This window comes from Podarcis filfolensis (genome assembly GCF_964270895.1).
Source record: "Podarcis filfolensis genome assembly, chromosome: 8".
In the NCBI taxonomy this organism is placed as follows: Eukaryota; Metazoa; Chordata; class Lepidosauria; order Squamata; family Lacertidae; genus Podarcis; species Podarcis filfolensis.
Genome location: NC_139611.1, coordinates 62,684,821 through 62,699,903, shown reverse-complemented (window position 1 = coordinate 62,699,903; position 15,083 = coordinate 62,684,821). Strand labels below are relative to the sequence as shown.

The 15,083-nt window shown below is 45.1% G+C and overlaps 1 protein-coding gene across 6 annotated transcripts in view; it reads right to left on the bottom strand.

Annotated features, from left to right (window-relative positions):
• Positions 1–11,240, bottom strand: part of NCMAP (non-compact myelin associated protein) — a 31,397-nt gene extending 20,157 nt beyond the window's left edge. Inside the window, exons 1-2 of one of the 6 annotated variants that reach the window (XM_083625667.1) lie at positions 6,432–6,571; positions 4,776–4,949 (exon numbers count right to left, since the gene is read on the bottom strand). Coding sequence is in view for 1 of the 6 variants with exons in the window: in XM_083625662.1 (XP_083481788.1) it covers positions 11,119–11,197 (79 nt within the window). In the remaining 5 variants the exon portion in view is untranslated. Of the gene's footprint in view, positions 1–3,990; positions 4,084–4,775; positions 4,950–6,431; positions 6,597–11,118 lie in introns of those variants that run through there. The other 5 variants (XM_083625668.1, XM_083625666.1, XM_083625662.1 and 2 more) reach the window with 5 other exon arrangements.
• Positions 11,241–15,083: the final 3,843 nt, after the last annotated feature.

Sequence of the window (15,083 nt, the reverse complement as noted above, 5' to 3'; positions counted from 1 at the left end):
GTTTGCATGTTATTTGCACTATTTAAAAAACTTCTGTGCACACTTTGCCCCAGTACAGTATATGCATTTCTGTTCACATTCCTTGGTGGGAAAACCACACTGCAAAACTGAGAGACATGCAGATTTCAAATGATGTTTGTGCTTTGGTTCACACATTGTTTCGGAAGCTGTAAATTTAGTTGGTTTACCTTCAGGTGTGAACGGAATCGAATTTCTCCTCCATACATCCTTATGTAATGCACTCCCTAAAAAGACTTGCCCTGCACCTTCATCTGGTGATAATTTCGCACCAGGTAGATTTTGAATTTTTCCCAACCTTTTTCATCTTAACAAAGATAGTTAGGTTTAGAGAGGATAGGAGACAGAATAATCTGTTCATAGAGAAGTGGAGAATGTTTATTATGTAGGAGTAACAAAGTACAATGAAACATATGTCTTATGTTATTGGGTGCATTGCAGTATGTACTTTTAAAAAAATGCATTATTTTGTTGTGGATTTATAAGTTGCATATGTATATGATACTTTAATAAATAGGCTTCTTTTCTCTCAAGAGAAAATAACTCTGCCTTTGATAGCTTAGCTGGTTAGAGTGTGGTATTGATAACACTACAGTTGCAGGCTGCATTCCTGTAAGGTAAAACTGCATATTCCTGCAATGCAGGTGTTGCACTGGATCAGGGGTAGGCAACCTAAGGCCCATGGGCCACAAGCAGCCCACAGGTGTCATTTATCCAGCCCCCGAGCCGCCCCCGAATCAAGCTACCCACTCAGCAAGTCCCCCCGTGCTGTGCTAAACCGGCGCGGGGACTCGCTTCTATGGTGCTGGAAATTGTGTCTGCGCATGCTCAGATGCCGAAAATCTCATCTGTGCAGGCACCAGAAATCATGTTTGTGCAGACGCAGACACCAGAAATCGCAGCCGTGCACACTTACGTGTGATCTGGCCCATGGAGGGATCTCCAGTGGCATGTACCGGTCCAGGCGAGGTAAACCTTGCCGACCCCTGCACCAGATGATCCTCAGGGTCCCTTCCAGCTCTAGGATTCTAAGATACCTTAATGCCTTCAGAACACAGGAAGCTGCTTTATATCAAGAGATTCCATTAGTTCACCTAGCTCAGTATCGTCTATCCAGGGGGTAGTTCATGTGGTGACCTCCAGATGTTGCTGAACTCCAACTCCCAGCATCCCTGACCACTGGCCATGTTGGCTGGGGAGGATGAAAGCTGAAGTCCAGCAGCATCTGCAGGGCGCCCAACTGGCTAGCCCTGGTCTACATTGACTGGCAGCAGTTCTCCAGGGTTTTCAGAGACGATTCTCTTCCAGGCCTACCTGGAGATGCCAGAGATTGAACCTGGGATCTTCTGCATGCAAAGAAGATGCTCTATCACCAGGCTACAGCCCTTCCTCAGATCCTTGGTACTGGTGTTATTCTCTGTAGCTGGTTTTACACTGATATTATTCTACTGTCTTTTTCAGTCTCGTTTAGATTTCACATTTAGGGCGGAGGGGACCAGAGTTAAACATACTTCAGGTTTTTTTTTTCTTTTTAATTTGGCTTGTACACCCAAATAACTTCTGCTACCAGGTAGCATGTAATAAATACTGCAAATTAAACAAATAAATGCCTTTACACGCTGAACAGGCTCCAGAGTAAACATACCACTATTGTAATGTTTTATGCCAAGACAAAGAAGGAAAGAAATAGATATGCAAAAGTGAGAAACTGCTAACAAGAATTAAAAGTGTAAAATGTTTTCCCAATCTTGCTAGCGATGATGTTTGTCGTTTTAAATTTAATTCCAACCCAAACAAAAACCAGACACTTCTGATTTTCCTTGATGATTTGGGCTGGCTTTACCTGGTGGCGAAAATGAGCTTGTATGGTCAGCTCCAGAGTGCCGAAAAGAGGTTTTCATAGCAGCATGAGAGAATGCCTTAAGGTAGAAGATTTAAACATTAACTAGACATATTTTGTACGGTATTCTCAGAATGCCATAAATGGAGGTGGAAGCAGCACTTAACAATCAGAGGTGGGGAACTTGTGACTCTCCAGGTGATGTTCGGCTGCAGCTGCCATCATTCCTGACCATTGGCTATGCTGGCTGGCACTGCTGGGAGTACAGGTCCTGGGACTCATGTGGTCTGCCCTCCTTCCCCAAACTAGCCTGTTCCCTATGGGCGCAGTGGAGGTATAGTGCCCCACTGCTGTCCAGCAGGCTTTGAATGAAAAAAGAAAAGAAAAACATATTTCCATTGCCTCAGGCAGCTAAATGTTTTTGGATGGCTCATCTTACTTTCCAGGTAGGGATGAAATTTAATTCAGTTCATGTTCACACACACATCAACCTTTGACATTTGAACTTCTCCAAATTTTGCAGTGCCAATCAATGTCTACAAAAAGGCAGGTATTCTGGTGGCACTGTAGTCTAAAGCACTGAGCTTCTTGGGCTTGCCGATCAGAAGGTTGGTTTGAATCTGCACGATGCAGTGAGCTCGCATTGCTCTTTCCCAGCTTCTACCAACCTAGCAGTTTGAAAGCACACCAGTGCAAGTAGATAAGCAGGTACCGCTGCAGTGGGAAGGTAAATGGCATTTCCATGCACTCTGGCTTCTATCACGGTGTTCCGTTGCACCAGAAGCGTTTTAGTCATGCTGGTCACATGACCCAGAGAGAGATCTGTGGACAAATGCTGGCTCCCTCGGCCTGAAGCAAGATGAGTGCAGTACCCCATAGTCACCTTTGACTGGACTTAACCATCCAGGGGTCATTTACCTTTTTAACTTTACAAAAATGCATATACAAGGGTAAAGAGTGCATAAAAATGCATATACATTAGATAAAATTATATCCAAAAATGAACTATATTAAGGGGAAATGCTTTGCAAATATGTGCATATTAGGAGAAATTTGCATTAAAATGTTGATGAGATTTATTTTAGTAAACTTGAATGCTGATGTGGAACTGTGGAGAACTGAACCTAAAGTAGGAAAAATGAGAAACTGAGAGAAACCAAAACAGTCAGATTTGCCCATCCGTACTCCCATCTCTTGACCAGCCCTTCTAGTCTTCCTCTTGTGCCCCCCCCCAAGCCACAAAAACATGCAGCCATCCCAATACTCTTGCAGAAATCTCTGGGAACTGTAGCTCTCCAAAGGGAATAGGAATCTCCACACAACTCTCGGCACCTCTTAGGGAAGTCATGATGACTGGTAAAGAGGGTAAATTAACAGTGCAGATGCAGCCCAGAAAGCAGCTCTCCTCAGGATTCAGCTAAAAAAACATTGTGATGTTCACAGCTGGAGTTAAAGTAATGACATGGTTGTTTCTTTGAAGTTAGTGCACTGATTTCAGTGGGTCTTACTTCCAGTTATCTGTGCACAGAATGGCAGTGTTAGTTAGCTAAACGTCTCTTGTTTCAGTCAAGCCGTGGTGAGAATACTCACTAGTGACAAAGTATAAGAAATGGCTGTTTTCTGGGTGTGGGTGAAGTATGAGCATAACATGAAGAGTGACCCAAAAAGAGACCAGGGATGCAATCCTATGCCTACTTACCTGGGAGTAAGACCCACTGAAGTCAATGGGAATTGTGAGAACTGTAAAGTATTGTGTGGAAAGTGATTTCAAGTCTCACTTGTATATATGCTTATCTCTGCTATAGTCAACACTGCTTTAACATTAATTTCCTCTCCCCGAACAGCTGGAGCATTGAGATCAAAGGTTGCCATGTTAATTGTACATGCTGTACAAATACCTCAAATGTTTTTCAGTAACGAAAATGACTGGGACTGAAATCTTTGGTTAAGAAAATACAGCCACCAATATATGCATCCTTAAACACTAACACTACAATCCTGTAAACCAGAGGTGTCGGCCCTTTTTCAACCCAAGGTCCACATTCCCTTCTAATAAACCTTCCTAGGGCTACACACCAGTGGTGGCAGGGATCAAATGCAAAAGTGGCTGGAGTAAACCATGTAAACTTTACCTTTATACACACCTTCTCTCTAAGCTCCATCCAAAGTTGAAGGACACATTCCAGCCAGGCAAAAATCCTCAGAGTGCACAACAGAGGTGTGGCCTGGGGAGAGTTTCAAGGTCCAGATAAAGAGGCCTAGAGGGCCACATTCGCCCCAGGCTTGAGATTTCACACCCCTGCTATACACACTTACCTGTAAGTCCCACTGGACTTTATAGAGCTTACTTCTGCGCAGATATGCAGAGGATCACTAAATTACAGGATTATTAAATCAGCATTGTGGGGTTTTTTTTACTGCCAGCAACTGCCTGTTCTCTTCATTTTCTTCTGCCGCTGCCCTTAGTGCTTTTGAATTCCTAATTTCTATGGTTGCCATCTCTGTGTGTGTGTTGTGCGTATGCATGTCAGAACCCTTGTACTTTGATTTGCTGTGTAACAAGCTGAAGTTCAACAGGAAAGCCTTTCCCTCACATTGCCCCAAGCAGCACCTGTTCATACCTAAACAAAAAAAGTGTTTAGGTGTTGAAAACAATATAATGAAAGTTTTGCCTAGCACAGAGTTCCAGAGGGTAGTTAACGCCACACTGAAATTTGTGGAGAGAATATTATGTGGCACCTGTAAAAGTTGGAAGGGACTCCAAGGGTAATCTAGTCCAACCCCCTGCAATGACCAGCCTCCTTCTGCCCCTGCTCCTCAGTCCAAACTCTATTGCATCCAGAAAACTGTGCAACCCCAGAGACAGTGCACAAGTGTGCGCCCAGAATAAAAATAATTTGTGCATTTATTTTCTTACATTTATATCCTGCCTTTTGTCATGGAACCCAAGGCGGCATAAACATCTGGTTCCTGAGCAGGTAGTTAGTTACACATCCAGGGACTGATTAGAATCCAGGCCTGCTTAGCTTTAGCAAGGTAATCATAGAATTGTAGGGCTAGAAGGGATGACCTTGAGGGTCATCTTGTATACCTGCAGACCAGAACGCAAGTCAATAACAAACACTTCACTCTTAACTCTACCAGGGGTCAGCAAACTTTTGCAGCAGGGGGCCGGTCCACTGTCCCTCGGACCTTGTGGGGGGCCAGACTATACTGGGGGGGGGGGGGGAATGAACGAATTCCTATGCCCCACAAATAACCCAGAGATGCATTTTAAATAAAAGCACACATTCTACTCATGTAAAAACACGCTGGTTCCCAGACCGTCCACAGGCCAGATTTAGAAGGCTATTGGGCCAGATCCGGTCCCCGGATCTTAGTTTGCCTACCCATGCTCTAGGCTCAAATAGCCCCTAGAGTGGTGTATTCTGCAACATGTCATTGACACAACCACAGTGCATTTGTGGTGCATTTATACTGAACCGTCCATATGTCATTCCTCTTTATTAGTTATTCTGTGATACTTTCTCAATGTTACCACATTATTGCAGTCTGCAGGGGCATATTTCTGCTATAGGCCAATGAAAGTGGTACAAAAAATAAGCCTTTTTGTGGTATAAAAAGTCACAGGATTACAGGATGTTTCCAAGCACATGTTTTAATCGCAGATGGTATCCAAACTGGATTTGAATTGATACGTGCTGCTGTTTGTTTTAATTGTTCTATTGCAAATGTTTTAAGTGTGTGTGTGTGTGTGTGTGTGAGAAAATGTTTCACCTGCATTTATACATGCAATTGTTCTATACATGTTTATTGCATTGAAAATGGCTTTGATATACCTAGTGAGAAGTGAATAATAAATAAAGTAATATTTTTAATTTTTTTAAAAAACCCACCAAGGACAAGAACTTTTGGAAGGTAAGAGCTGTTTGACAGTAGAAGGGACTCTCTTGAAAACTGGTGGACTCTCCTTCATGGGGGGGGGGGGGTTAAGCAGAGATTGGATGGCCATCTCTCAGGGATGCTTTAGTAAGATTCCTGCATCGCAGGAAGCTCGGAATCCCTTACTACTAACACAGAATAGTCACAGCAACACCACCTCTCCATCACCCACCATACAAGTGGAAACGTCCAGGTTCAAGAGTCTACCTAAAGACCTAAAGTCACACATAAAAGGAATTAAGCAAATAAAGCATCCTCCCTCCCTCCCTCTCTCTCTTACACCCCCCACCCCACACACCCCCTCTTACTTATATCAAATTCTGGCCGAAGGCTGCCACCTTCCCAGCACCTGTCGAGGTGATCCGCCTCAGCTCGGATCCCCTCTGGGCAGCTCTCTTCCAGCCGGATCCTCCGCGTGTTTTGCGCGGGAGCCTGTTTCCCTCAGAACTTTCTCTCCGTCCCCAACGAAGCGCGAAACAAGTTCCCGCCGCGGGCCCGCAGGGGATGGGCGCCGTTGTCCGGAAAGAGGACGGGCACCGGGGCGCAAACCTCTGCGCGCTTCCTCGGAAGCTCCGGCTTGGGGACTCCTCCTCTGTCTCCCTCCCGTGGCCCCGATCCTCCGCGCACCCACCTGCTCTTGGGGAGCCCGGCCTTTACCAGACGGCGCGGGAGGGTCTCCGGGCGAGCTCTGCCATCGGCTCCTCGGCCAAATACCCTCAGCTCCCTTGGCAGCGGCGGCAGAAGTAGCAGCGGGCGTGTTTGCGCAGCCGGCCCCACCCGCCGCCCTCCTCTCTCTCTCTCTCTCTCTCTCTCTCTCTCTCTCTCTCTCTCTCTCTCTCTCTCTCTCTCTCTTTCAGGTGATCCGGCTGGGGCAGGGCCAAGTGCCGAGCCCTCTTCCTCCTCCGCCCCAGCCGTGGGCACAGCAGAGAGAGGGAGAGGGAAAGAGAGGCGAGGGAGGGGAGAAGCCGCCTCTCCGTTGCTCTGCCCCAGATCTTGCTTGCAGAAGCCTCTCCTGAGTATGGGGAGGAGAAGCGAATAAGAGTTCCCTTGAGCATGGGCAGAGTGCGCTGCCCTCTCGCCATCGCGGCGGGACTGCACGTAATCACCGACCCCACACCACAGGCGCTGGGGTTACATGCATGTTCAGCCCCTCCCCACAACATCGGCTGCATTTCAATCCTTAAATGAGTGGTAGCGAACCTTCGTGGTATCTAAAGTAGACCCGCGGAAATCAATGGACTCAGCATTATGTTGGGGCCGCCAATGACCACCGACCCCGCATACACACGTACCTCAGGCGTGATCGCACGCAGGCACAGAATCATGGAGTTGGAAAGGATCTCAAGGGTCATCTAGTCCAACCCCTGCAATGCAGGAATCTCAACTAAAGTATCCATGACAGATGGCCATCCAACTTCTGCTTAGAGGGAGGAGAGTCCACAACCTCCCAAAGGAGATCGGGAGGGAGACCAGCATCTTCATTTGACCTTGTCCCCTCCAATATGTCTTGATGTGAATGGGGGTGGGGAGGCAGGGAGTTAGGCTGTATGCCAGAGTCCCTTCTAATTCCTGGATCCAGCAAGGGTTAAAATCAGTGGAGGACCCCATTGCTGAATTAGCCAGGCAAGCCCATAATGGCCCCTAAGTACGTGTGGTTAGTATAAGAGAGGAAGTTGCTCTGTGCCGGAGGGCAAATGGATGGCTCACTCCCTCACCTGGCTGGTAGTGAGAAGGTCAAAGACCAGGGCAAGTGGTGCCTGAGCTGGGCTAGGATCTCATACTGTGACTATGGGAGAAGCAATAACTCTTAGGGTGTTAATGTTGTAAGGTAAAGGGACCCCTGACCATTAGGTCCAGTCGTGACCGACTCTGGGGTTGCGGCGCTCATCTCGCTTTATTGGCCAAGGGAGCCGGCATACAGCTTCCGGGTCATGTGGCCAGCATGACTAAGCCGCTTCTGGCGAACCAGAGCAGTGCACGGAAACGCCGTTTATCTTCCCGCCAGAGCCGTACCTATTTTTCTACTTGCACTTTGACGTGCTTTTGAACTGCTTGGTTGGCAGGAGCAGGGACCGAGCAACGGGAGCTCACCCCGTCGCAGGGATTCAAACTGCAAACCTTCTGATCGGCAAGTCCTAGGCCCTGTGGTTTAACCCACAGCACCACCCGCGTCCCTGTTAATGTTGTAGATATGTGTAAATTAGAAATATATAACAAAGACACCAGAATCTCTGCTGTCCCTCATTCCATAGAAACCGAACCCTGGGTAAGCCCCTGGAACCCCTGGAATCGCGCAGCACTCAGAGTTTGGTCCTGGCATGCAATATTTTAATTTATTAAATGGGTGATAGCCAATATTGGTCATTGTCAGAGTAGACCCACTGCAAGAAGTAGCTCTACAACTAACGTTGAATATTGATCCAGTGTCTTTATTTGTTCTATTTAGTTCTCTCATGCATTCATTTCTACCATAGGGCTCACATGTGTAATACAACAGTCTATAAAACTATTAAACAGCAAGTCATAACGCAGTAATAAAATCATAAAACACAAACACACCCTGGAAAAGTTCACAATCTCAGCTAAAACGGAACTTCCATCTCAGTTCAGGGATAGGCAAGAAGTGATTCAGCAGCCATATCCATAAAGTAAAGGTAAAGGGACCCCTGACCATTAGGTCCAGTCGTGGCCGACTCTGGGGTTCCGGCGCTCATCTCGCTTTATTGGCCGAGGGAGCCGGCATCATGTGGCCAGCATGACTAAGCCGCTTCTGGCGAACCAGAGCAGCGCACGGAAACGCCGTTTACCTTCCTGCCGGAGCGGTACCTACGGTATTTATCTACTTGCACTTTGATGTGCTTTTGAACTGCTAGGTTGGCAGGAGCAGGAACCGAGCAACAGGAGCTCACCCCATCACAGGGATTCGAACCACCGACCTTCTGATCGGCAAGTCCTAGGCTCTGTGGTTTAACCCACAGCGCCACCCATGTCCCTAGCCATATCCATACCATACTTTTAAAGCACGCTTATACCACTTTAACAGGCATGATTTCCCTCAAAAAATTCTGGGACTTGTAGTTTACCCCCACAGGACTACAGTTCCCAGCACCCTTAACAAGCAACCATTCCCATAACTCTTTGAGGGAAGCCACATGCTGTAAGCATGCATTCAATGCATGTTATGGGCATGGTGACCTAAATAGCTAGATCTTCCCTGGCCAGTGAAAAGAAAAGAGGGTGGAAGCGGAATAGCTCTGGGGTTTCACAATGCTGGCACAGCCACTCCAAAGGCCCTTGGCTATAGCAAGGCCCTCCATCTTTAATCATTCTGTTTGTTTGTTTTTGTATGGCTCCTTGAGGATCAGTTTCATGGAAAGGCAGCACAGAGATTTATGTAGAGCAAGGTGGAAGCAGGCACATAGTGAGGAAATCCTGTTCCTCCTTTGCTGGTTTTGGGATCACAAGTAGATGTATGATTAAAAAACCACTCTCCTATCTTGTCAGGCCCCTCTGAGTTTTCTGTGGGATGGGAGGTCACAAGTTTAAATTTCACCTTAGCCATTGCATTACATTACCTTGGGTTACAAACTTGAATACGTTCTGGAGGTATGTTCTTAACCTGAAACCGTTCTTAACCTGAGGTGTGCTTTCGCTAATGAGGGCCTCCTGCCACGCCACTGGCGTGTGATTTCCACTCTCATCCTGGGGCAAAGTTCACAACCTGAGGTACTACTTCTGGGTTAGCGGAGTTTGTTACCCAAAGTGTTTGTAACCCGAAGTGTTTGTAACCTGAGGTAAGACTGTAATTTGTTGGGCAGCCTTAAGCAACACTCTTGGACCTTATAGGGATTGGGGATAACTATTGTTTCTTAATACTTTATTCATAAGTGTCACTGTTGTATTTGTGTTTTTCCAGCATTTTTATCCTTCTGCTTTTTTTTTTTGTATTATTGGATATTCTCACTCTTAGCCATCCTGTAAGCCTTTTAGAAAAGGCAAAATACAGGATTTTAAAAATAAAATAAATGTGAAGTGTTCTCAGCCTTTGGGAAATGCATTGTCCTTTTGTATTGACTATATTAATACAATACATAACATGTTTCTTTTAAATGTTAATTAATTCACATTATTTAACATTAATAAAATAGAATTATTGTCAGGTTGGAAACCTTAGTATCACTTGAACACCCTTACTAAGACTCCTTCTTCTTCCCTTTACTTCTGATGTTCAAGTGGTGAGTGCCGCTGTTAATATAGCCAAAACAGTACAATCCAGGCATGCTACAGCTGTATCAGCAGGTTCAGGGAACTGCAGAAGTTTGAAGAAGTACAATTTTATTTTAAGGGTGGTGTGTGTAGGGGGGTGGAAACCTCCCTCAAGGAGGAGAAACTATCCCGAAAGGGCCAGGTGTGCCCAGTGGCTGTGAAATGCTGATTGCCTGTTTGCGGTGTGTGTGTGTGTGTGTGTGTGTGTGTGTGTGTGTGAGAGAGAGAGAGAGAGAGAGAGAGAGAGAGAGAGACCACTAAGGAAGAGAGAATGGAATGGAGTGGCTGGAGCACTGCAACATTTTGTTGCAGCTTCCACTTTTCTTAAAAAATGTTTTTATTAATTTTTAGTAAAAAAAAACAAAAAAAATGATAACAATGGATAGAAAACAATTACACAGGTAAGGTTCAAAATCATGTAAAGTATTCATTATTGTTATTGTTTTTATTACAGGGGCCAACCCAAAGTACTCAGCCGCAGTTGGCCGTGGGTGGCCGGATGATTGCAGACTTTCTCTTTTTTTGCAGCGTGTGTAATAAGACAATGTCACGTGTCAGAAAAGTTATCTGCTCCAAATCATTTTCTTCAAGCCTTAAGTTTATGCGTTAATTTCCCCATCATTGCTAAGTTCCATACCTCATGATGCCAAGCAACAAGGGGGAATGTCACAAGGTCATTTTGGAACACTAATTTACGTTACCCATCAAATCTGTTTAAGAGAGCCAGTACAGATAAAAATGACGTGGTGGTAATGCTGTTGATTCCTTAAAATATATCCCTCCAGAACATAGCAACGTCTCAACACAGCCACCACATGTGACCAAAAAATGTACTCATATCCCTACACCCCTCTGGCACATCCGAGAAAGCCATTTCGTTATTCTGTGGAGAGTATGGTGGGGATGGTGAGGTATGAACAATATATTATTTTTGTAGCATTTCCTCTTACCCTGGCAGAGACAGATTTAAACAGGATCTTGTTCCATATTCTATTCCAAGAGTCCTCATGTATTTTCAGTTGAAAATTGTGTTCCCAGGAAATGTTACTTACCACCGTGGTCACAGGGTCCACTTTTTAAAAATGTATTACACTGGTTGTTTTGTTTGGCCTCACAACGTCTCATTTCCATTTTACAGCTGAGGAGCTAAGGCTTGATCCTACCCGATCCTCATTTCCCAGACCTGAGCACAGCTCATTGGAATGTGTTATGCTGACATCAAAGCACCTGGCTGTGTCACCACCAAATCGTTTATGAGGCAAGAGGTTTGAAGATAATAAACGTGATAAGGAATGTTCCTGAGAAAGCTCAATATCAGGCTGGTGCTCAAGACAAGGGAAACACCCCCAGCCACCACCTCCCAAGCTGTAGATGCTTCTCAGTGTGGGCTGAATGATTGCACCAGCAGAGACTACCTCGCCCCAGTAAAACATGTAAATGAAAGGCAGTCCCTCTCCAACATCCTTATGGGTCACCCAAAACTACAGGTAGAATCTGGCACACCCAAATTCTCACTTCCATTGATAGGATGGGAAATCATCATATGGAAATATGGGGATGGATTGTCTCCTGTTTCTGTGTAAGTACTTGGGAATCTCTGAAAGAAGGAGAGCACCAGGAGTGGGGGAGGTGAGTGCAAGGCCATCTCAGTGAGATTTGAACTTCCACTCTTATCATATACCAAAAAAATGGGGTAGGCTTTTACAACCCTTCTTTGGTGATCACTCATAGCCGAGTGTGTGTCTTCCATGAACATGGTCTTAACAGTGAGTCCGTAAGTGACCGTGGAGGCCAGTTTTGGATCCACAAGTCCTTTCACAGTGGGGACATAGGTGAGGGTTTGCCAAGTGTGGCTTCCTCTTAACATATTTCTCTCTTTTGTCCCAAGTTTGAGTGTCTTCAAAGTCCATGACACCTTTGGTAAAGGCTGTTCTCCAACTGGAGTGCTCGCAGGCCAGTGTTTCACAGTTGTCTGTGGGACAGCCCAACTCCCCAAGGGACTCAGAGTCCCCTAAGTCTGTGATAGGTCACAGAAGAATGGATGGAGATAGGAACCAGTAGAAGAAAAGCAAGGAAGATCTTTATTTTTCCGTTGCAACAGAGTCCCACTCCCACCCTGCCCTCCAAGGAGGTGAGGACCCAGAACAAAAGTGTCTAACAACTTTTAAAGACTTTTAGAAATTGCCCAACTCCTTAGTCAAAGACCACCCAAAAGCATCATACAAGTGTCACAGAAAGAAGCCTACCATAGAAATTTGAGAATATGGCTTGTCTCCTGTCTGTTAAGATACCTGATAATGCTTGCTGATTGCATTATCCTGGCCAGTCTGGGCCATTCTTTTGAAATGCTAAATTTCTGAAAACATTGTCACAGACCTCCCCTATTCATACACAAGATTAGTCCTTTTGACAGGATTTGAATGATTTATGAGTGGAAAGAACTATTGGGAGAGGTTTTTCCAAGACTCTTCCTTCTGTAGATAAATATTTGGGGTCATTAAGAGAGCCAAGATGGCTTTGGGATTGTTTTGTGCACTAAAATAAAGTGTCTATTTTTCAGGGAATGTTTCCTAATTTTGAAGGGCAAAGGACTGGTTTTCTGTGGAGTGTGTGTCCGCTGTGTGTGTGCACCTTAAAATGATTACAACAGCTACCACACTGCACCAGTGCTCAAAAGATGCACTCACTCCTGACTGCTAGAGATTGATTATTTATTTATTTATACATACAGACATGTCTTTTTACTGAAAGGAACATGTAGGTCTGATAACTGGCAATCTTTTGCAGTGCCTAAAAGACCAGAATTGCTCTTTCAAAATGGTAGCTAAAAAAAACAGAAACACATCCACAGCCTAATGAAAACTAATTTTTAACCCAGGCCATACTTCGAAAAGAGGAAGTGCTGAAGGGCAGGTAACCTTCACTTTATTTGCCTCCTGACTCCCTCCCACACAGGGAGAGAGATGTCAAAAGGCTCTTTAACCCTTTGCTCCCCTTGTGAGGGGACACTTCCTACAGAATCACAATGGTCACACAAACACCATACATTTAAAGCACATTACTCCTCCCCCCCCCCCAAAAAAAAAATCCTGGGAAATGTGCTTTAAATGTCTGGTGCATGTCTGGTGAGCCTCACTCACTCAAAGTTAGCAAGTCAGGAAAACAAATTAGCTTGACATACAGTGCTGATTCCACCCCAGGCCACCCCGCCCCCAATTCAGAGAACATTCATACATGTGTTTACCCCTTTCCCTACAGCCTGAAGTGTCACAGACCATAAAAACTGTATACTGATTTGGTTCTGCTGAATGCATAGTTTGGCCCAGAGTTCTCTTCTTGCCGTCACTCCCATCTGCTTGTGGAAATGTGCCAGCAGCCGAAAATGTGCTATTCACAGATGGAGAAGGTTAGCCCTAAGACCCTGGAGATTCATGATCAGATCTCACAATCCTCTTTTATGTTCCCATTTCAAAACAGGTGCAGACAGGCTCTGACTTTTGATGCCACAGGAGATTTAAACTCCTCCTGCACTATGCTGTTGTCCCTAACCTATACAATATACAGTAGATCCCTTAAGCTGGGTGAAGTATTAGCAAAAAAGGGAGTTGCAAAGATAACTGATTTGCTATGGCACAAATTACCCAGACATCCTTCCAACCTGGTTCCTTCCAGATATTTCAGACTGCAGTTCCTATAACACTAGGGCAGCCACACACCTGGAAATTCCAGGGGGAAATTCTGAAAAGCGGTGCTTTGTCCTGGATCTTAGGCAAGTCAATCAAAAAAACCACGTTGGTTTTTTTGGGGGCGTTTTTGTAAAAAAAACACAACTCAGTACATTTGGGGTCTTCCTAAAAAAAATATCTCTTGACCACTGAAAATGCTGGGTGGGGATTATGGGAGCTTTGAACCAAAAATCTAGAGGGTACCAGTTTGGGGAAGGCTATCGATGAAGCCAGAGGAGGATCAGAGGGGGATGATGATCTTTCATAGGGAAATAGATACTAATTTAGCACACTCATACCAAGGTCTTCAGGCCACAGATGCCCAGACCAGCTGACTTTTTATTAAAAAAAAGTTAGTAGAATGATAATTACTTAGGATGGTTGCATACCATTATTGCCATGCTAAAAGAGGGCAAATGATAATGTGTAATGTTCCCCAGGCAACTGGGAACGAAGTTTATCAAACCAAGGAGAGGATTAGAAAAGAGTTTTTACAGAAGGATATGAAGAAGCAACATGTTGTGGGATTGGCAGCCAAGCTGATTATGTACACTAGCCCTGGTATAATATTTGCATCCTCCAACGACAACTCTGCGGTCTGAAATGCAAGTGTGTGATTTAAAAACACAAACCACATACTTGGCTGCAGAGAGGCAGTTGCATATATATTTCTATCAGCAGGTACTTAATCACATGGGAAGCAATCAACTGGGGAAGGAAAAATTATTTATTCTAATGTTTTGTTAGGCTCTTTGAATGCTACACCACCTATTTTCAATTGTTCCTTTGCAGCAGGGCTTGCATTGGGTGTTGCTTATACTCTGCAAGCCTGACGGGGATCAGAATTCCCAAGCGGATCCGATCCCTAGTGAAAGCGGCAGGGTTCTCATTCAGTGCTGAATTTAAACAGCACTGAATGGAAGCCCTGCAGAGGGCGCGCCATTTCCTGATCCAGCTTTTCGGACAAAAGTGGCTCCCCACCCCAATTTAAAGGATCAGGGTCCATGAACGAGCAAAATTCTACTAGAAGTGAATTAGCTCGATTTGAGCTTGTCCCAGACATTCCTAGCCCTAGTAGAAGGCCCACTGTTCAACAAAGTAGCAGAATAACACCTTGAAGTTGCAATAAAAGCGCACACAGGAAACAGTAAATAGGGAAATTACTTTTTGCTATGTTGATTGCTCATATTAACGAGATTTGGAACCCGTTCTTTCCTACCCTCACCCCACCTTGAAACTTTCGAAACTTAGTTACCTAAACAAACACACCTCCCCTATCACTAGATAAACCT